The 23,856-nt window shown below is 39.1% G+C and overlaps 1 protein-coding gene across 1 annotated transcript; it reads right to left on the reverse strand.

Annotated features, from left to right (window-relative positions):
- Positions 1-1,810: 1,810 nt before the first annotated feature.
- ADAT2 (adenosine deaminase tRNA specific 2) lies at positions 1,811-23,765 on the reverse strand. The gene is made up of 6 exons (XM_055311430.1): positions 23,630-23,765; positions 14,098-14,202; positions 10,723-10,873; positions 9,429-9,535; positions 3,701-3,773; positions 1,811-3,601 (listed from the first exon to the last, which is right to left on the reverse strand). Exons 1-6 carry the CDS (start codon positions 23,726-23,728, stop codon positions 3,558-3,560), a joined length of 579 nt encoding a protein of 192 aa, XP_055167405.1. The 5' UTR covers positions 23,729-23,765; the 3' UTR covers positions 1,811-3,557.
- Positions 23,766-23,856: the final 91 nt, after the last annotated feature.

The following is a 23,856-nucleotide window of genomic DNA, read 5'->3' on the forward strand; positions in this document are numbered from 1 at the left end:
AAAAAAGATAATAGTTGGGCACCTAGGTAGCTCAGTCAGTTAAGTGTCATACTCTTGACTTCGGCTGAGGGCATGATCTCAGGGTCTCAGAATCAAGTCCCAAGTCAGGTTCCCTGCTCAGTGTGGAATCTGCTTCTCCCTCTCCCTTTGTCCTTCCCCGCCCCTGCTTGTGCTCTCTTTCTCTCTCTCTCAAATAAATATAATCTTTAAAAAATAAAATAAGCTAAAGATGCATGGCAACTAAATAAGATACCTGTCCTTAGAATATTCCAATACTGTGGGGTGGGTGGGGAAAATTCTCTAAAGGACATTATGGGGTCAACTGACAATATTAGAATACAAACAGTATATTAGATAAAAGTATTGTACTAATGTTAAATACTCTGAAGCCAGGAAATGTACTGTGATTATATAAGAGAATATCCTATGCTTAGGAAATACAGAAATATTTCAGGGCAAAGGGCCATGATGTGTGATGTAACTTTTTACTAAATGGTTGAGAAGAACCATTATATACATTCATACGTACATAGATATGGATAGATAGGCAGGGAGAGAAAGAATAAACAGAGCAATGATAAAGCTAAAGGTATAAAATGTTAACCAATTAAATTTATAAGTCTGAAATTATTTGCAAATAGAAAGTTTATAGAAAATTAATAGTGCTTGCCTACATTGGCATTCTTGGCTATCTATTTTCCCTCCATAATATTCCAAATGCAACACAAGAAGAGATGCTTGTGCCAAGTAACAAGAAAGTGCAAAGATATTTTAACATAATCTTTTATCAGTGATCGAAGCCTGCCAAAACATTACACACCATCCATCTTAGCCAAGTCCACTGCAAAGACCAGCAAACACTGGATACTCTAGCAACTTAGATGCAATCGTTTCCTACTAATTCCTCCAAACAGGGCCATGATTCTAAAACTTTTTCACATTCGACAATTTTCAGAATCATCCCATGCACAAAACAAGTCTCTCAGCCAGTCTCTTAGGCACTATCAATGTCAACCAACTGGATTCAATGTTTTGAACTGGAGCATCCTAATATTGTAAGCCATGTGTAAGTAGCTACAGAATGTGGAACTCAGGAAGCAGGATTACCTCATCGTATGTCCAGAACTCACCACCACCACTTCAAAATTGTGGTCAGAATCTCGTACCCTCAATGTCTATGACCTCACAATGCTCCTCTATCAGCACCAGAGGTGCTCACCTCCAATCTGCAATATGCCCTCTGAACTGATTTTTTTTTCCCCCAAAAGCAGTAGAGGAAACTGAGCCTAAAACCAAAAAAATAGGAGAGACTTTTCTGGAAGTCAATCAATCACTGAAGAGAGAATCAAAAGGGTGGTAACCAAAATTAAAATTTTCAGCCATGCTTAGGAATTAGGAAATGCCCAATCTCCAAAACACAGCAGAGACAGAATATATGTATAAGTCTTTTCTATCCTTCTTGGTTTTATTACTTTCTTGATACTTTTAATATTGACTATCTGTAAGATAGCCAAAACACCCATATACTACTTCTGGCTTTGACTTCAAGTCCTAGATATTCTCCTTATTACTCATTTTTCTCCAAACGTCAATCAATAATCTTACTTAACAAATGTTTACCAAGAACCTACTTGACATACATACTTAGCCAGACTTATTGGTCCTTACTGGCACTAGACAAGATTCCAGGTTTTTTGTCTACAAATAATCCCTGAGAAAACGATGATGCGAAGATAGTAAGTGCACTGGAGTCAGCTTGCAGGAAAGCAGAAGGAACCAGGAATGAATTACGACCAACTGCAAAAAGGAATAAACTAGTCAAAGCACTAAAATTTAATGAAGAAATAATTTTTTAAAGTAGGTGAAATTGAAGATAAGTTACATGTAACATTATTATAGATTCAAAATTATGCATATTCTTCTCCATAAAATTTCTCAAATGTAGTTAAAAACATACACGTACAAAAGCAAGCAATTATAAATCCTCTGAAGCATGTAACTTGTGATTAGCTGCTACTCTCAGCAATATAAAAATACTTTTACCACAATTACATTCCAGCCTGTAATGTAATTCAAAACAAACAAGTCAGACATCGCTCAAATGGTAGAACCAACAAATACAGATGCTTTGCATCAAGGAAATGAATCCGCTGAAGAAATGCAACAGAGGCCTGGAGCTGGGCTTCTGGTGGAACGGCGAGGCCCCCTTCTGGGCAGACGCAGCGCACCCCACTGCGGCTCTGCAAAACTGTTCTTTAGCGCCAGCCCTTACTGCAGCAGAAAGCCTGAGTGTCTGGGACTTCCTGCTGTGGAGACCCTGCCCAGGGTTTCGTGCACATTTCTAAATTTTAGGTTTTAAATTCTAAATATAGACTTTTATCAAAAGAAATAACAATTTGATATCAGATTAAACCATTCTATTTAAATTGTGTAACCAGCAGTCCCAATACCAAATGCCACCTTACCATCCTCTTTACTCTGTTTTTTCTTATTGACACAATTCTTAACATCTTCTAAAATGCTATATAATCTAACAGGTGTATTATGTGTTTCCTCCTGCTAGAATAGCCACTCCATAAGGGCAAGATTCATGGTTTTGTTCACTGATTTGATGAACAAATCAAGCCTGGCATAGTATAGCTGCTCAATAATAAAGAAGGAATTGTCTCACTTATGTTTTTATCTTTTTAAGAAAATATTCATCTTCAAAGAAGGAATAAGGAAGGTTTTATTATAGCAATATGCTATGATTTAAAAATGACACTTAAGTACTTGTTTTAAAAGTATGCATTTTCTTGGGCAGCCTGGGTGGCTCGGCGGTTTAGCTCTAGCCTTCAGCCCAGGGCATGATCCTGGAGTCCCAGGATCAAGTCGCACATCGGGCTCCTTGCATGGAGCCTGCTTCTCCCTCTGAATATGTCTCTGCCTCTCTGTGTCTCTCACGAATAAATAAATAAAATCTTTAAAAAAAAAAAAAGTATGCATTTTCTCTGCCTTATAAAAGCAAAAAGACAAAAAAAAAAAAAACAAAAAAAAACACCTGTTCTGAGAAGCACACATTCATAGACTAGATGTACATAACTCCTAAACAAATTCCAAGGAAGTCACGGGCCCTCAATACACTGGGAGAACAGAATGGCCACAAAGAATGAAGAATCCAATTCTGAAGCGCCAGGTGTCCTCCGTGTGGCACACTGCGGTCCGGACACACGCCAACTGCCTGGGTCTGGATGCACATTCACAAACTCAGCACGTTCTGGCATGGGCGCAATTATTTTGGCAGGAAGGTTATGCATCACTTACTAATTTCTAAGACCTCAATCTTTATCTTCTTTTCCCCTTCTTAAAATGTTCTTGAAGCTTATGGAAAAGCTAATCATTGTTTACAATTGTGAGACTTTTAAAACGTGCTAATTTGTTTCCTCAACAGCACAAATACATGAGAGACAATTTTTCCAGGGGCGAAGGACACAGATAAACATGATTCAGTGATGTCAAAAGCTTTTTTTCAGTCCAAGAATTCCATCGAGGGGTATCAACCTTCCATCAGAACAAGTTCAAGGTTTCTGACATTCCTTTTTCCGAACTTTTGATTTGGGTGCTGTGAAAAGAAAAAGAGAAAATGAAGAGGGTAGGTGCTTGTCAGAGTCTCTTCACACTGATTTGTCTTTATTTTTTTGTATAGCACGGGAAAACTGACCGTTTGGATTTTCCTGTTTGTAGAAGGTCTTTAACATTTCCACCGCTTCCTCAGCCCGATATCCGGGAATGCACTGATGAAATGAGAAAATTGAGAATGAATATTGGCCTATGAAAATGTGGTCTGTAGCCCATTAAAAACAACAATGTATACATAATTACATAAATTTACTTCAGGTAATGTTAATATGCTCTAGGGATAGCAATAATGCGGTAAGGAAGTATGTTACAAAAGAATAGATGTACGGACTCAAATGTCACTCTAACCAACTATTATTTTTCCATCAAGTACTACTGAAGTTACTAGTTATGTGATCTTGGGTATGATAATCAAACTCTGTACCCCAGCTTCCTCCTGTGTGAAATGGAGGTAATTACAGCACTTACCTCAGAAGGATTTCATGAAGATTAAATAACATTACATAAAATAACACCTGTTAAATACCTGGCCTTCCTAAGAGTTTGTTAGGCATCAGCTATTTTTATTTAGTGTACTTACTAGTAGCCCATTACGTGTTTGATGCTACAGAGCTAGAGTTGGCAATCCACAGCTGAAAATGATCAGTTAAGTATGATTTTTATATTTTTTAAGAGTTGTGGAAAAAAAAAAGATGTAACAGACATAAGTGGCTTACAAGGCTAAAATATTTATATTAGGCTTTTTACAGAAAAAAAATGTGGAACCTTACTATAGCAGATTTTTTTTAAAAAGTATTCAGTTTGAGGGGGATCTGGCACAGTCGACTGAGCAACCAACTCTTGGTTTCAGCTTGGGGTCGTCATCTTGGGATTGTGAGATTGGCCCTGTGTGGGCCTCCATGCTCAGTCAGTGCAGAATCGGCTTGAGATTCTCTCTCCCTCTGCCCCTCCCATGCATGCTCTGTCTCTCATATAAATAAATAAATCTTAAAAAAGAAGTGTTCAGTTTGGTCTATCTTTGGTATCTAACTAGAGATAAGAGGCCGTTATGTGAAAGATTAGAAATTGTGATAACGGCATGGAGTGAAATTACATGAAATATTACATGAAGACAAAGCCTGAACTTGCCTTAATTTTTTTAAAAAAATTATTTATTTATTTATTCATGAGAGACACAGAGAGAAGGCAGAGACACAGGCAAAGGGAGAACAGGCTCCATGCAGGGACCCTGACGTGGGACTCCATCCAGGGTCTTCAGGTCACGCCCTGGGCTGAAGGTGGTGCCAAACCACTGAGCTATCCGGGCTTCCCTTGAACTTGCCTTAAAGATAGCAAATATTTGGGGCACCTGGGTGGCTCAGCTGGTTAAGCATCTGACTTGATTTCCGCTCAGTTCATGATGTTGGGGTCATGAGACTGAGCCCTGAGACAGCTTGCATTGGGCGTAGAGTCTGCTAAAAAGACTCTTTCTCCTACCTTCCGACCCCCACCCCACTCGTAAGCACATATGCACTAAAATAAATACAAATTTAAAAAAATTTTAAAGAGCAATATTTAGGGACGCCTGGGTGGCTCAGCGGTTGAGCGTCTGCCTTCGCCTCCGGAACTCCAGGATCGAGTCCCACATAGGGCTTCCGGCATGGAGCCTGCTTCTCCCTCTGCCTATGTCTTTACCTCTCTTTCTCTGTGTCTCATGAATAAATAAATAAAATCTTTAAAAAAATAAAAACAAAAGCGCAATTATTTAAAGAAACAGAGCATTTCAAGGAAAGAGTAAGAATAAGCTTAGGCTGTTTATAAAGAAACCAACTAATGTGGGGTGGGGAGCCTACAGGTAAAGAATGAGATAAAATGAGATCAAAATATCCAGGGCTTTGAAAGCATGTCACAGACTTGATGCACTGCATCCTTCTAAGGTGCATGAAATGATAAAATGAACAGAGATGCCAAGGAGGCACATCTGGAAGCCACCACAGGAGAGGAAGCAGCCAATGAGTGCCAGCACAAGGGTCTGCCCAGTGTGGTCATTGCTTAGAGTGGTCTGTTGCTCAGAATGAACCTCTCTTTCTCTTGTGCCTTCCATCATCTCTTAACTGGGCCTATTATAAAGCCTGCGTAAATCTCTCCCATTCAAAGAAATAAACTTTCTGAGTTTCATGTTTTTAGATTGTACATATAAAAAAAATAAAAAAAATAAAAAAAATGATTGTACATATAAGTGAGATGATACAGTATTTGTCTTTCCTTGGCATAATGCCCTCAAGGTCTATCCACGTTGTCCCCAGTTGGCAGAATTTCCTTGTTTTTTATGGCTGAATATTCTATTGCATATAATGAAAAAAATATATATATACACACACACATATATATATACATAATTTATATATTTATATAAACATAAAACATTTCTTTATAGAAGCAGAGTAGAATCGTAGTTATCAGGGGCAGAGGGGCAGGGGGTTGGTGGGAATGAAGAGACACTGATCCAAGGATACAAACTTTCAGTTATAAGGTTCTAAGGATCTAAGGTACAGCATGGTGACTATAGTTAACAATACTGTATTGTGTACTTGAAAATTGTTAAGAAGGCAGGCCGTGTGGCTTAGCGGTTTAGTGCTGCCTTCAGCCCAGGGCGTGATCCTGGAGACCCTGGATCGAGTCCCACGTCAGGCTCCGTGAAGGGAGCCTGCTTCTTCCTGTGCTTTGTGTCTCTGGCTCTCTTTCTCTCTGTGTCTCTCATGAATAAATAAATAAAATCTTTAAAAAAAAAAAGAAAAAGAAAACTGTTAAGAGAGTAGAGCTTAAGCGTTCTCACCATAACGACAAAATGGTAATTACGTGAGGTGAATGGTGTGCTAACTAACTTTATTGTGGTAAACATTTCACAATCTATGTATCTATCAAATCATCACATTGTACACTTTAAACTTACACGACATTAACTGTCAATTTTATCTCAGTAAGGCTGGGCAAAAAAAAAAAAACAACCCAATAACCTTCCTTCCACCCTGCCTCTCAGGCAAGCTGCTGACGCTGCTGGTCCCTGAGAACATTCCAGACTCCTGGCTGTAGGCTTGTGTGGCTTTCATTTCCTCCTCAACCTCATCCTTACTGTCTTGTGATGACAGATATCCCAAGGGCCCCTATTGACCAAAACACTGGTTTGCTTTCCAACCTCCACAACTCTTTGCAGTGTGGAGACTACTGACCATTCTCACTTCTTTTTAGAACTCTCTCCTCCTTAGCTTTTCAGTTCTCCCAACCTTCTCCGATCATTCTAACCATGGTGGGTCAATCCCCTTATTCTCAGGCCTCCTTCTCATGCTCCTCAGATCTCCCACCTCTCCTTATGCTCTCATAAACATAAGGAGCACAAAGCACCTCCTCACCTATGAAGTTAGAGCTATGATCCTCCACCTTGGCTGCTCAGTGGAATCATGTGAGAACGCTCTTAAAAAAATACATTTGGTATATGTGCTTGGCTAAGGAGCCAATGGGGCCAAGCTACCACCTGTGGGATTATGACTGAACACGCTAAGTCAGAAGCCCACCCAAGCAGAAGACTGGGTAGTGACATAGAGCCTCATTGGCCTCAGAGAACTTGTCCCCCTGCTGTCCCAGCCCGAGGCTGCCCATGTGCCCTCACACCCTGCTCTACACAGTCCTGTTCAACACAGTCTGGTGTGGTGAGCCACTCCTCCTGGGAAACAGCAAGACCGGAATGGGCCTACCCACCTCACCCATCACCAGTGAGTGTTCATGGGGAACCTGCTTCTGGGTCAGGGTTTCCCATGTAGCAGAGCAGCTCTCTCCCTGCAATCTATTGAAAGTCAGCCCTCCACACAAGGGTATGTGAAAAACAAAACTAAAAAAGAAAAAAACACAAAAACACCTCACACAAAACCCCCTGCCCAACCCAACCAAATAAAGGAAGAAAACATAGGCTCCAGAAACCTAAGGTATCAATGTTTTCTTTAGACTCTCGAAACATTAAAAACAAAAACAAAACATAATTTGGCATCAAACCTGGAGATTGGTCTTCAAACAATGGTCATCGTTTCACTGAAGCCAATTAGGCCAGGTACATACACTACAAACAAACTTATTCTTTGGTTCAGCCAGATCAACTCTGTGCAGAGATGTGTAACAGAGGACAGTTTATGCAACCAATGTCACTGTGTTGTAGAGAAATTTTCTACCCATGTCTGATATCCAAGGGTTCATCTTTGTTCTGCCCAGAAGCTTTGAGAAATTCTTTAGCTCTTTTTCATAAATGAAGTACAGAGTCAGTAATTTCGCTTGTAAAGAAAGAGCTAACTAAGCAAATTTTGAAGTACTGATATAAGTGATTAGAAAAATCAAATCACTTTGCAGATTTTCTTTTTTTTTTAATTTTTATTTATTTATAATAGTCACACACAGAGAGAGAGAGAGAGAGAGAGAGAGAGAGAGGCAGAGACACAGGCAGAGGGAAAAGCAGGCTCCATGCACCGGGAGCCCGACGTGGGATCCAATCCCGGGTCTCCAGGATCGCACCCTGGGCCAAAGGCAGGCGCCAAACCGCTGCGCCACCCAGGGATCCCACTTTGCAGATTTTCTTAATGGTCAAGCCGATCATATTGTTTACTCTCCGTTGTCCTATTACAATTTGTTTGATGTGATGTTAAAAGTCATCTATTCTCAGATGTACAGAATTTGTTAGGAAAGAATGTTCGGCTGGGAAAACTCAAAATAGAATGTTTTCCAAAACTTATTCTCAGTGGAATTCAGCCAAATTTAGCCCTTCATAGGTACTCAGTATTCTCCTAAGAACTGCTGAGATCTTTGAAGTTAACTGCCCACCATGTCCAGCATTTGTTAAATCCTTTTCTTGTTAAAACATAATATTTTAGGATTAACCTTAGAAAAAACAATCAAACTAGTTTGTGAAAGATGCTATGTGTCTATAGGCCAAACTCTGAAATATCATTTCCTAATGCTCATAGCCTTAAACACAAAAACTTGGGGACAGGTGGCAAGATTAAAAGCAAAGTAGAATTTTTAAGAGAAGATGAAAGTAATATGGATTCTTGGATCTGGGGGAAATTTCAATATTGAAAAGGCGGGGGGGGGGGGATAATGCTAGACACCAAAAGTAGTACACAGCAACAATGATGTCTGTGTGGCTCAGTTGGTTAAGCGTATGGCTCTTGGTTTGGGCTCAGGTCATGATCTCAGAGTTCTGAGTTCAAGCCCTACATCCAGCTCAGTGCTCAGCAGAGTCTGCTTGTCCCTCTCCCTCTGCTCCTTCCCCTAGGCTCTCTCTCTCTTTGTGTCACTCTCATAAATACAAATAAAATCTTTTTTAAAAAAAATGTTTAAAAATATAGTACATAGCAATAAAGCAAAATGACTGGCTTTGTGTAAAAATATTGTGTGTGCACTGTAAATAGCATCTACTGTCACTGAGAGGCCAAGCTTCACACAAATGTGGTACAGCATGGAGGTGGGGACAATCAACTGAGTGAAAATGCCAAAGTGACAGCATCACCAAACATACCTGAAGGCATTGGTGAAGACTGTCAGAAGACACTTGGGAAGGCCACAGACTCTTCTTCTGGAGAGATTCTGCTAATTAAAAGAGCCAAGCACTCACCTGGAAGTGATTAGCTGTCTTCTTCTATTGAGGCAAAAATGAACTTGACCAGAGGTCCCAGAGTTGGCCTGGTTCTAGCACAGCCTTTTGGTATCCTGACCACATGTGAAGTATTCCCAAGCCGATAAAGAGATCCAACCAATTAGGAAGAAAAAGCATAAGCAGATCATATTACCTGAAATGGTCTCCCGGTATTTGGTAAATCAGCAGAGGCAATATTTAGAACAGAGCCACAACCGCCAAATCGTTCGTTCTGACAGCCATATACAACCAGTGGGATTTATGAGAAAGAATTAAGGTCCTGAAGAGAAATGTGCAGCTCAAGTGCATACAGTGACAAAACCAGGCCATCCTGGACAGAAAGGCTCTGGCTACTTTTAAAAACAGTTATACTTAGGCTCAGTCTTAAAAATCATACAATCCATCTACACAAAGGAAGAGGTTTAAAGGATTCAGAGATTAACATCTTCCAATTGCAAATAATGAAAACTGACTACATAGTTGCTAAATGTTCACAGTTTGGTGTTCTCACTTGTCTTTCCTAACTCACTTTCTTTGAGTCATTAGAGAATTGGAGCCAGAAAGGAAGTAGGAATTTAATCCAGGGATTTTCACCTTTCAAAAATAGGATTGTCCCTTCATCTTTCCCCAAATAAAATACAACCTGTGCCCCAATATAAAACAGATCAAAGCTGAACCACTTTGTAAGGTAGGATAGGGAGAGAGTTCTAAGTTGACCAGAACTCCCCTCTTTACACAGTAGAGATTGTACACATTTATACTCAAAACCCTGTGTTACTTTTAAAGTGATAAAATTTTTCACACATACATAGCAAAATAAGTACATAACAATGCACAAGTATGAAATTGAATCTTTGAACTAGCAAATAATTTTTTAAAGATTTTGGAGACAAACTTGCTAACACTCAATATGTGTGTCATTCTATGAAAGACACTTCAAAGAGCTGTAACTTTCTCAATTTCCATTATAAGTGACTTGTTTTTTACCTTATATTTACTTTTGACTTAAAATTTTTCACACATTGTAATAGGTATTCATGGCAAAAATAAACAAAAACATATAAGCAGAGAAAGAAAAATTCTTAAATCACCTATAATCTATATCCAAAGGCACCAATAATCTATTATCCGAAGTTGCATATTCTTCAGACCTATTCTTTGCACAGTTTTATCATCTACCTTAATTTATGACTTATCCTTACATAAGTAGTTAGCTCTTAGTTTTTCTTTCTCTAGTTTATTTGGCTAATAGTTTTATATCTATTGATATAAAATGAAGTAATTTTATTATTCAAAAATCTTTCCTAAAAATTTTGGCCAAGGGGTACAATATATTATAACTTGTTTCACAGATCTGTTTTCACATATTAGAAAACAGCTTATGTGTCTGGCCATTTTTAAGTTTATAGGAGAGGCACAAGACATTAACTTACAAAGTCAAAGGATACTCATCAGGCGGAGAGCAGCTGCACACATAATACACGGTTCCACGGTGACATACAGCACAGTGTGTTCAAATACTTCAGAAGGACTCTTGCCACTTTGATGACACCAATCTAAGGCCTGATCGATGGCCACCATTTCTGCATGTCGAGTAGCCTGAAAAAAGAAGCACTGGCATCAACATGTAACTGCATTTTACAAACACTCAAATATAAATACAACAAAATGGGCCTGATGTTTCTGGCGTTTTAATGAATAAAGTTTTGGGACACTCTTAGCACTTGGCAATGTATTTCCCAGTTCTATTCCCATAACCTCATGAAGAAAAGACACACCTTATAGGAGATGTCATGAGAATTATGCCATATTTTTAGTTAAGTATCTCAGAACCTAAAGGGATGCTCTTTCAATTAAAATGCCATAGAAAATATAAGTCTGGGTGGGGGGGATGGTCTAGAGTTTGTGAATATTCTAGGGGAAGCGTGAAGTCTTTAAGCATGTGCTCCATTGTCAATGTTTTCAAAGCTATCCTTCACTCTACACAAATCTGTATTTAATTAGTGGAATGTCATCACTTACATTTTCTTTGGGATGAGATTTTATATTCTGGCAGACTCTAGAGAAAAGCAAAGATTTGGTATCAGTCTCAGATACCTCATGGGTGGCGTAGAATACAGAGAAATTACATAGCATTTGGAAATAACCATAGCTAAATTTGAATCCTGTCTGTGACATCACTAATTATGTGGCCTTGGGCAAGTTACATAACTTCTCTGTGGTTCCTCTATCTGTAATACAGGGTACACTGGCATCTCTACCTCATAAAACACTGAATTATACGAAGCAGATGCTGTGTGCTATATATGTGCTCTGTATGCAATAATTATTAATAACATTTGGATAATAACATTTATCAAAAGCTTATTCTGATTGCTAACTATGTATAAGCCACTGTGCTATATCCTATGTGAGATTTAAAAAGTCTGTCCTCAACAAGTATAAAATCTGGTTGGGGCAAATAAAAAGGTTCTCATTACCTGTGACACAGAATAGGGTGTGAGAAATGCTGGCACAGTGGCCAAGGTGCCATTGAAGCTACAGGCAGATGGAAGCAATGCAGGGACAGAATTACAAACTCAGAGCTGTAAGGCACTTTAGAGAACAGGTTCCCAAACCTACCTGCATACTAGAACTGAGGAACTTAAAAACAAAAAAGTTTCCCCAACTCAGGTACTTTTTAAAAATCAGATTCAGAATTACTGAACCAAATCTCCCTAGGATTCTCAATATGTAACTTTTGAACTGAATCACTGCAATCAACCTCTTTTTTTTTCTTTTTTTTTTTTAAGAAAATCCAGAGTGATGTGGTGTCTTACAAATAAGTGTTTTTTGGGTTTTTTAAAAAAGATGTATTTATTTGAAAGAGAGAGAGCGAGCGTGCAAGCTGGAGGAGGGGCAGAGAAGGAGCAGACTCCCCACTAAGCAGGGAGCCACAATAGGGCTTGATCCAAGGATTCTGAAATCTTGACCTGAGCTGAAATAAAAAGTCGGCTACTTAACCAACTGAGCTACCCTGGTGCCCCTCAACTTCTCTTTTAATAATGAATAACTATAAGCAAACTTAGAACATGTTAAAAACACACAGCTGGGAGAGGTGATTGGTAGTGATAAGAGTGGTGGTAGTATCAGAGCCAAAAGTAGGACTCAGGTTTCCTTATTTGGGGTCAAGAGTCTTTCTATAGAAGACTTTTGTAGAGTAATTTTCTATAGGACACATAAACCAAAATAAATGCAGGTTAATTTCAAGATACAGAAGAAACCCAGGTCATTTGGGGGGTTAGATGGATGACATTAGGGCATTCAAAGTTCTGATATTAAAGATATCATACCAAATCACAAAATACAAATATGGAGACAGGGCAATTACTTAAAATGCAGAATTTTACACCAAGACAAGTATCTGTATATTCACGATTGCTACATTATGTTTATTACTTATCTCACAAGTATTTTGATAACCACATAATAATTGCTTTGTGAATCCAGGTTCCTACTTTGCATGTGTTTTCTTTTTGATAGATGTGCTAGATAAACATTAAATTCCCCATAGCACTATTACCAACACTTGTTCTCTGGTTCCCAAGATCAAATAAGATCAAAGTCTATATGAGTGCCCTTATGGTTAGAAGCTGTGAGCCCACCTAGTATTTCTGATAATCCTAAAATTGCATACTTCATTTATACTTACTGTGACACACTGCTGGAATACCAAGAAATACTGCCTTAATTCATGAACTTCTCAACCTAACCACAGTAATATAAAGGCACACAACCTATTAGAGTATAATACCAGGGCGCCTGGGTGATTCAGTCAGTTATATGTCCAACTCTTGATTTCAGCTCAAGTCATGATCCCAGGGTCATAAACTCGAGCCTTGAATCAGGCTTCACACTGAGCGTGGAGCCTCCTTAAGATTTCCTCTCTCCTTCTCCTTCTGCCTCTCCCTGCCACACTTGTGCACACATGTACACTTTCTTTCTCTCTCTCTCTAAAAAAAAGTTGTTAAATAAAAAAAATAAAATAAAAAATAATAGTGTATGGAATGATGGGGTGCCTGGGTGGCTCAGGGGGTTAAGCATCTGCCTTCATCTCAGGTCATAATCCCTGAATCCTGGGATAGAGCCCCACATCAGGCTTCCTGCTCTCCCTCTCCCTATGCTGCTTCTCCTACTTGTGCTCTTTCAGTCACTCTTTCACTCAATAAGTAAATAAAATCTTTTTTAAAAAAAGAAAAAATAATAAAGTGTAATACCACATATAGGTACAGAGACAGCAGATGGTAGAGACTATTCCATTGAATTATATATAATATACCAACAGTTTCCTTTATACAATCCTTTAATACCTCCAAATATATAAACTAAGATGATTTTTTAATCTACCAGGAGGAAAACAATATGTAAAGATAGTAAAGAATGTGATGAGTTAAGTTGACGTGTTTTGTAAAGTGGAATTTTCGTATTAGATTTGCTAAGGATGGAGATTAGATTCATTTCTTCAGTACTGACACTCTAATGTCCTAATATCCCTTCTTGAATTTCACTCAAGTGCTAAAGTAGAACTCCATAAAATAGAAAATTACCCCAAAGATTTTATTGCTTCATTAAATTTTTCTGAATTTTCCAAATTTTAAAAAACATGGATCACTTTATAACTAGAAATGAAGGCATTCAAAAAAAGAAATGTTAAAGGGAGACTACCCTTTCATCGGTACCTATGGGTCTTGACACAGACCCATCTTCTTGCTACTGTGATGAAGTTCAGCGCACTCCTACCTTCACTGCTGTATGTTTGCAATTAGACTATTCAAATGACATACATTTTTGGTTTGATTAACTTCGTTTCGTCCCTTCCCCACAACTTCGTTGTTGTAGACCATAAGGCAGCCAACAGGAACTTCAATATTCTCTAGGGCTTCCTTGGCCTAAAAGACAAAGTGGAAAATTTAAGATGTAACGTTCAATACTTAGAAAGATTACGGGAAAGAAACAGACATAGCATAAGTACACATGTATAAACACTAGAACAAAGAAACACAGCTGAGCTCTCCCTCCCCCTAAATATAGTTCAATATTTAGTGCCTTTTTTCTCTGTTATATCCATATTAAGGGAGACTTGGAAAAAAAAAAAAAACTTTCATAGGTTCTGAGCCCCTGATTTCTTCTTCTCATTGCAAGCAGAAGTGAGCAAAAGGCTGTTAGAATAAAACTGACTCTTATTCTTGCAGTGGCAGGGTCTGTGCAACTTTTCAGAGATCATATATATGTTTGCAAAGGAAAATAGATAACATGTATAAATACTTTATTGAAGTCCTTCCCTTGTTGAAATTCTACTTGCTTAATTTTTTGAATATTAAGAAGATACCTTCTAAGAGTTCCAATAGCAAAAAGGTAACCAGACTGGATGTCTCTCTATGCTATTCCTGCTTTGACACAAGAAAAGCTTTGGTGCACTCTATGTGAAAATGGCATAATCACTTTGGAGAACACTTTGGAAATTTATTTAAAAGGTAAATATACATATAGCCTAGGAACAAATTCTACTTCTAAGTAGTTATTTAAGAGAAGGGAATATATGTCCATACAGATATACACACACAAAACCCTGTACAAGAATGTTCATAACGGTGCTTGCTTCAGTAGCATATATACTAAAATAGAATGTTCATAATAGCTTGACTCATAATAGCCCAAATCTGGGAACAGCACAGGTGTCCATCAACAAGAGAACAGATAAACAAACTGTGGCATAGTCACATGGTGGACTCAGCATGAAAGGAACAAGCTAGAGATACACCTAACAACATGGGTGAATCTCAGACATGCTGAGTAAAAGAAGTCAAACATAAAAAAGCATACACACTGTATGTCTCTTCAGGTGTAATACTAGAACAGACAAAAGTAAACACAATGATAGCAATTTTTTCATGGATGGGCATGTGTATACTGACTGGAAAGGGACACAAGGAACTTTTTTCCAGGGCGGTCAAACCTCTATCTTGCAGAGGGTGTCAATTACACAGATGTTTGCATCAGTCAAAACTGAATGGACAACATTTAAGACCTGTGAATTTCATTGTATGTAAAGTACATTTCAATTAAAAAATATAAATTAGGAAAATAAGCTTAAGAGCATTTCCACCACCATCATCTCGGAAACAGTAAACCAATGCTTATATTGGTAGTTTCCCCCACCACAGGCTGTCCATTTTTCTTCTAGCTCTGTCGCTGACTGAACCAGAGAAGCCGAGGGCCAAGACAGCTAAAAAATACTTCTTTGGGGAAAGAGCAGAAAGCAAGGAGGTTACATCTGCATATTCCCTGATCCTGTTGCTGAGAGAGAACAGAGGAAGAGCACAACTCTTGAACTAGTGTATAATCATTTCCATCTCACTACAGTCAAGAAAATCCAAGTATGGCTGTTTCTAGAAAAGCATAGCATTTCTCATTTTGAGAGGCTTGAAGATACTCTGGAAGACCAGATTACCAAGTAAGTGTAGGTATTCACACACAGCATAAGGCATATACAGTGCGAAGTTGAAGACACTGCTTAAAACAGCATGTTCTTCCTCCTGTACTAGATCCTATTCCCAGCTATACTTTATTTACAGTAGCAATAACTTCCTATTATCATTCTAACATGGGTTCCTTGCCCCTGCAACCATGTTCAACTGACAATTTGTCCTTGGGCCAATAAAGGTGAAAGGAAAAGCCCCTTCCTTCTCCTTTCTCTGTATCTCCCTTTCCTCCTCCAGGGTAGTGGGACATAGCTAGGCCCTGCACAGATCTAAGGAGACGGTATCTGAAGCAGTAACACTCTATTCTTCCAAACTGAGTCATGAACCACCCACAGGCTGTCCAGTTCTGTAACAATGGTTAAAGCATGCCCAGTTTATGCAAAGTTCAGAAATATGAAGAGTTCCAAGGTTTAGTGAATATATGCAAATAAATATACAAATGCATCACTGGGTACTAGAGAAAGGAAAGCCAGGAGGAGGGCTGGCAGTAAGGACTGCGATGCTAAGTATCCATGAGTTAAGGGAATCAGCATACAAAGAACACTATTTAAAGTAAGATTTGGAATACACAGAACTCCAAGTACACATGAGAGAGAGCATTTACTCATCCCAACAAATATTTGTTGAAGATCCTGAGATAGGAAATTATCCTGGATTACTCAGGTGACCCTAAATGCAATCACAAGTGTCCTAATAAGAGAGAGGAAAAGAGAGAGATTTGAAGACGTTACACTTTTGGCTTTGAAGATAGAGGGAGGGGCTTTGAGTGAAGCCAAGAACATTGCTCCAGAAGCTGGAAAAGGTGAGGAAACATTCTCCTCTAGAACCTTCAGAGGGCACGCAACTCTGCTGACACATTGGGTTTGGCCCAATGAAATGAATTTCAAACACCTGGCATCCAAAGCTGTAAGAGAATAAACTTTTGTTTTAAGCCATCAAGTTTGTAGTAATTTGTTACAGAAGCCATAGGAAATGAATACACTCTGTTAAGAAGAAGAAAAAAACAAGCTAAAACTGGAAGAAAATATTTGCAAACCACATATCCAACAAAGGTTTACTATCAAGACTATATAAAGAACTCTAAAAGTTCAACCGTAAAAACAAAAACAAAACACAATCCGAATAGAAAATGGGCAAAAAGATATTATGAAATACTTCACCAGAGGGCCTACAGATGGCAAATAAGTACGTGAAAATATATTCATACCATTAGCCATTAAGGAAATGCAAATTATAACCACAATGAGTTATCACTACACACCTATCAGAATGGCTAAAATAAAAAGTAAAAACACCAAATGCTGGTGAGACTGAGGAAAAAACAGGATCACTTATACACTGCTGGTAGAGCTGTAAAATAGTACAGCCACTCTGGAAACTAGCTTGGCAGTTTCTTAAAAAGCAAAATATACAGTTAACATATGACCCATCTATTGCACTCTCAGGCATTCTCCCAAGGAACTAAAAACTTAGGTTCACACAATACATAAATTCAGATACAGACACAAATATTCATAGGAGTTTTATTCGTAATAGGCAAAAACTGGAAATGATCTAAATGTCCTTCAAATGATGAATAGTTAAACTGTGGTATGTCCATCCCATAGAATACCACACAGCAACAAAAGGAGTAACCCACTGATTCACTTAACACTTGGATGGACTTCAAGGAAATCGTGCTCAATGAAAAAAACCAACCCCCAAAAGGTTTCATATGCACATATATAACATTCCTGAATGCAAAATTACAGATACAAAGAACAGATTAATGCTGGCCAGGGTTTAAGGGCTTAGGAGGGAATGGTGGCCTTGTGGTGATTGAGCAGTTCTAGTGGTGGTTAAACAAAACCAAACGTGATAAAATTGCATAGAACTATGCACACATGTGCATACAAAGCTGATTAAATCTGAGTAAGCCCTACAGATTGCATCGACGTCATTTTCCTGGTTTTGATTATTGTACTAGTTACGTAAGATTAGTTACCACAGAGGGAAGCTGGGTAAAGGGTACATGAGCCTTCCCTATATACTTTCTTTGCAACTTCTGTGAATCTATAATTATTTCAAAAGGAAAAGTTTAAAAAGTAATAAAGGTTGAGTAAACAAGAAGTGTCTTGCAATGGAGAGAGACACTCAATGGAGATGAAGAAGAAATGCTTAATAAAGTAGAAGGAAAATCAAGAGTGTGCTGTTTCAGAAGATCCCAAAAGGAAAACAGGCCAAGAAAAAAGGATCAGTGACACACATGCAATTTTGGGGGGTATGGCGGAAATGAAAACCAGTGGCTTGAACAGTGACCTATCTACAGGTTAGATTTCTAGCTTCTAACTATTACAGACTGTTAGACTGTTATGTCTACATACAACTGTTCTGATTCTAAGCTTGCAAATCATAAGAGCTGACACCTTCCTGAAAAACTTACTTTGACCCAGGACTATTTTAAGCATTTTATAAGTATTAATGCATTTTGTTTACAATGCTATGAGATAGATTCGGTGAGCTTCCCCATCTTACAGATGAGCAAAGGGAGACATGGGGAAATTAGGGAATTTGCTCATGTGAGAGGCCAGGGACAGAATCCAGGTAATCTGCTCCAGGCATTCATTTCTTCAACAAATATTTATGGACACCTATGAGGTACTAGCTTCCCTGCCACTCTGCCTCAAATTTCTACTCTAGTCACCACTGATCAGCTGTTTTGTAACTTTTTGGGTTCAAAATAGGTCTAGTAAGGGACAAAAAGGGAAACTTGAGAAACTGAAATCTAGAAAGTTTAAGGATAAAAAACTGCAAGCGAAGAACAAATGAGGGGTGCATGTGACAAAGATTTTCTGTAAAACTATCTCCTGAAGAATTTTATGTGTGGCTGTGTTGCTACCTCAAGTACATAGAAGAGAATTTAAGGCTAAGTTGAGAAGAAGTAGCAGAGGACAAGGAGAACCCATGAAGCCCAGTGGGGTTCCAAGTCCTGACTTAGTCACCTGGAAGAAAGCCTGGCAGCCTCCCACTCCACCCAGGCCCCCAGGTAACTGGGCGTGTGCATTTCATTCTTTCCTTTGGATTTTCTTTTTCCTTCCAGCAAACTTATCTCCTTTACTCCTTGTCCCAACTCCCAGTATTATCTTCCTTCTTACATAGATTAACTTGTTTTTTGTGAAAAGCCTTCGACTGCTGTCCAAACGAGAGAGAAACCATGAATGAGGAGAGTATTTAAAAGGGCAAATCAGGTTATTAATGAAGAATAGCCCAGCCCACCATGTGGAGGATGAGTGGGTGAGCAGTTGGGAAACATGGGTTAGGGAGGAGGTGGTGAGAACAACCCCAAAACCCCACAAAAATGGGTTTAGGTGAAATGCTGTTCAATAAAATACATGTTTGCTTTGCTGTCAAGTTCAAAATAGAGTTAATTAAACTAATTAAATAATAAACATAATTTTCAATCCATCCCATCCCATACTTTCCAACTCTCCCACCAACTCTTTGGTCAAGTCCGATCATTTCTTTACGAATTTGCTTTGTTACTTTGTACCTTGCCCTTTTAGCATGCAGAAGTTTTTAATATTTATGTAATTAAAACCCACCTGTTTTTCTCCTCTGTTTTCTGCCTTTGATGGTATAAAGAGCCCATCTACATTCCACTAATATTTATTTACCACTGGTTCCTTTCTGGTTTTATTCTTCTTACACTATCTCTTTCATTAGGTATTTACTACAAAAGTGTAGTGAAAAATTTCTTTAAAATGACCCATACCTTAAAAAAAAAATATCTTTACCATGTTAACTAATTATTTGTGTTCTCTAGTCTTTATTTGATTTTTTAAAAAAGTTTTAAAAAAACAGCTTTTATTTATTGAGCATAATTTGTCAGGGGCTTTATAAACATTATCTCTTTTAATCTATACAACCCTGTTAAATAGATACTACATACTCATTTTATAGAAGAGGCCTCTGTGGCTAAAAGGTTAAGAGCCTATCAAGGTTAGCTAGTTGCCAGTAGGCATTCTATAGTTTGAACATATGCCTGTCTAACCTCTAAATCTACATGTATACTATAAAATAATCTGTATTGTTTGCTTGTACATGTACAGTATAAAACAATTTGTATTCTGCTTGCTTAATGTTGAGTGTGATAGCTGTGATAATGTCATGTTTATACATAGTATCCATAATCATTTTGATACAGTACATTATTCAACACAGGAATGTACCATAATTTAACCATTTCCCTTTATCAGAAGTTTGAACTGCTTCCCAGTTTTCTGTTACATGTAACACTGAAATGACAATGATTGCTTTTATCTTTCTAAACTATTTCCTTAAGATAAATGCCACAGAATTATATTACTATGTCAATTGATATGAACATTTTTTTTTGAGGCTGTTAATTATATTATGTCAGGTTGCCTTCCGTAAATGTTATACCTATAAGACTTAGGGTTGTATTGATTTTTGCACAGACCAACTTTAGATGATTCAAAAAAAATAGATTTTAACCTTTCTCAAAAACTGTTTTCCTTTCTTTTATAATTCAGGCTTACATCTGTAGATTAAAATCAGAGATTAGGATGGAAATTTTCTAGCGCAACCCCTTTATATCAAACATGAAGACAGTAAGACCCAGAAATTATATGACTTGGCTGTGTTCACCTGCCTGGTCCAATCAGAGCCAGACATTCTACTTACTCATATTGGCCATTTAGATATGTCTACGCTGCACAAAAGCAATGATAATGCTAGTATCTGCCCTACTACATGTATAATGCATATTTCACTTTCAAATTCCTCAGAGGTTAACAGATTTGGCACTAGCCATGCCTCCTCTCTAATCTTAAACTCTTCTCAGAACTACAGAGTATACCTTGAATTACTTCAACAATCTTCAAAGTAGTTCAAGATTTGAAGTTTCTGTAGTGGAGAGGGAATGAATGAACAAAGCTAAGATTTATGACAAGCACTTTTCCCCCTTCAAGACCTGAAAGAACATGTATAGGCCAAAATCAAAACACAAGTGCTAAGTAAGGGCCTCCTTGACCCTACGCAGGAGTAGGTACACTAGGTAATCACATCCCCCAGGTGTTTATAATCCAATTAAGAGACGAAAATATCAAGGCCAGAGAGATCTGAGAAAGTATGTGGAGTTCAATCATCTCATTTTAAAGAGTATGAAGGGAAACAGAAGGGGTAGTGACTTCCCAAGGACACAGCAAAAGGTAGTAAAAGGACTTACGTGGTTAGTCTAGAAGTCTAGAGAATAAGTGCAGAGATAGGCGGAGGAAATGTTCCAATATACTATGATCAAAAGACACTGAAAGGAAAATAAAGACCCAAAATATGAAAACATGGAAAAAAAAATCACAGCTCTGCTACATGAATGGGAAAGCCCAATAACTGATTCAGGTTAGCTGTTTTCAAAACCACTATTAAGTAAGTCCTCTGCAGTAGCATCTCTGAAAATTTCATCTATGTAGGCTCCACACATGAACACATTGAGGAGAGCTCCTGAAGCAAATGAAAATAAACAGAAGAGCCCATACATTCTGACTTCCCAGCATTCAGCATTCAGCATCTGACTTCCCTGAATCCATCTGCCCTTTGGATCTCTCACCCATGGAAGGATACCAATGCAGCTCACTCTAAGATATTTTAGCCTTTGCATATATTATCCTCCTCACTATTTAAGAGCTGCGCAACAGCTCTGTGTAAGAAGCTGTGCAACATAGGATATTATTGAAATGGTCTGAGGAAAGGAGAGTGAGATTTTGATTATCACGTGAAAACTCCTTCTCTCCAACTTAGAGGATTTAGTAACATAAAAGAAGTTCAGGACAAACAAATCCATATTATAAGTTACAAATTAATTTTTAAATATATGTGAATGGTAATTAAAGTATCAGAAGGCTATGTATCTTGTTAGTTTAATGGAAGAAATAAATTATGAAGTAAGCTCAAAGAACGGGTGATAAAATCAAGTTAGTGGGGCCAGGGTTAGACTTTTCTTTTTTTCAAAAATTGACACAAGAGTTTTCTGAGCTCATCATGGTGGCGGCAGGCGCATCCTGGACCTGCAGAACCACGCCAGCGATTTGGGGACCTGCACCTGCCACAGAAATGCTCTGCCAGCAACCGCATCACCCGCACCAAGGCTCATGTGTCCACCCAGATCGACAGGACCGAGGATGACAAGATGACCGGCAGGTTCAACGGCCAGTTCCCGCTACCTGTGGGGCCATTCGCGGGATGGGTGAGTCAGAGATTCCATTCTCTGACTGATCAAGGCCAACAGCATCGTTTCAAAGAACTTCTGACTGGAGAGGATCATGGGTGTGGAATATTTATCCTAAATACATAGTACTCTCCTCCTCCATCCAAGAAAAAAACAAATACCAGGAAAACTGCACATAGGAAGGTGAAGTACTGTTCTGTGAAACTTTTCAGTTATAACTATGTACATATTTACTGGGTTGTAAAACAAAATACTTTTTTTTTTTTTTTTTTTTTTTTTACTGTGAGTCACTTTCAAAAAAGTATGAGAAACAAGTTTAAAAGGACACTGGGGCACCTGGGTGGCTCAGTGGTTGAGTGTCTGCCTTTGGCTCAGGTCGTGATCCCGGGGTCCTGGGATTGAGTCCAGCGTCAGGCTCCCTGCATGGAGCCTGCTTCTCCCTCTGCCTGTGTCTCTGCCTCTCTCTCTGTGTCTCTCATGAATAAATAAATAAAATCTTAAAAACAAAAAAGTTTAAAAGGACATTATGTAAGTAACAGAAACAAAATGATATATGCTGTAATGTCTCATGGCTTAGAGAAAAATACTCACCTATAATAGTGAATGAATGCAGGGAAAACAGTATGAAAAGAGAACCGAAAAGAACACACCAAAATCAGTTCAGTGCTGAATTCCCAATGCCAAACATAGTGTACTCAACAAACATCAGTGGGGTGAATGAATACACAATTACAGAATTAATTAACTATAGGAGGATGGAAGCCACGGGGGATTGGAAGAATATAATCAATATGCTGTATGAAAAAAAAGATTCATTTTACAGCAGCTTTAGAGAAATGTACAACTGAAGGGCATTTTACATACGTATATGTGAGTGGGTGCATGTATTTGTGTACCTACACTTGTATATGCCAAACACGCTCTTATCCCTATGAAAGAGCTCACAGGCACACGTAAGTATGGGTAAAGCTTGGATCATACACAAATCTGATCAGAGCCCTTCTTAATCGGCAATCCTGAAGGAAGGACGTTAGAAGGACAGAGGGTAGGGGCCCCTGGGTGGCTCAGTGGTTGAGCGTCTGCTTTTGGCCCAGGGCGTGATCCCGGGGTCCTGGGATCGAGTCCCGCATCAGGTTCCCCGCAGGGAGCCTGCTTCTCCCTCTGCCTGTGTCTCTGCCCCTCTCCCTGTGTCTCTCAAGAATAAATAATCTTTAAAACGAACAAACAAACAAACAAAAGACAGGGCAGTAGGACAGGTGAATGAATGGTAGGATCTGACTGTTTTATCGTGAACTATCAGACACATCTCCTCGGTGTCTTTCCTCCTACTAGAGAGGGTCAGGAGGGCAGGGCTGTTTGGCTCAGGCAAGCCACCGATGAAAAGAAAGGATTTCTGTACTTCCTCCGTTCCCCCCCTGCAGCACTGTGAGGATGGGCTAAAGAAGATGCCACGACAGCAAAGCCAGCTGTTTCCCCCAGAAAACGTGACCGCCACGGGGATCTTGGTGGCGAGAAAGAAAGCACAGCCAGGGCGTTTGCTCAAATGCTCGGGTCGGGAAGAGGGCTTGAAGAAAGCTCCCACCCCCGGCATCCACCTCCTGGACTCCTCACCATCTGCATGGCTTCCTCCATCCACTTTTCGGTCTCCTCGGCCGTCACAGGGCACGCGCCGCCGACGCGAGACGGCGCGGACGCCGCCTTGGCCTCCATCCCGCACCCGGGCCGCGGCGCTCGGCGTCGGACGCGGGCAACGGAACGCGGAGAACGCGGGCCGCCGTTTCCAGGGAAGTCGAAGGGCGATGCACTCGGGAGCGCATTCTGGACGGACCCGGGTGGGC

The sequence above is a fragment of the Nyctereutes procyonoides genome, unplaced genomic scaffold, assembly GCF_905146905.1.
Source record: "Nyctereutes procyonoides isolate TBG_1078 unplaced genomic scaffold, NYPRO_anot_genome, whole genome shotgun sequence".
In the NCBI taxonomy this organism is placed as follows: domain Eukaryota; kingdom Metazoa; phylum Chordata; class Mammalia; order Carnivora; family Canidae; genus Nyctereutes; species Nyctereutes procyonoides.

Coding starts and splice junctions, on each gene's coding strand:
- ADAT2 (XM_055311430.1), bottom strand. CDS start 23,728: ATGGAGGCCAAGGCGGCGTCCGCGCCGTCTCGCGTCGGCGGCGCGTGC. Junction 14,203..23,629: donor TGGAGGAAGCCATGCAGATG/GTGAGGAGTCCA, acceptor TTTGTCTTTTAG/GCCAAGGAAGCCCTAGAGAA. Junction 3,774..9,428: donor ATACCGGGAGACCATTTCAG/GTAATATGATCT, acceptor TCATTTCATCAG/TGCATTCCCGGATATCGGGC.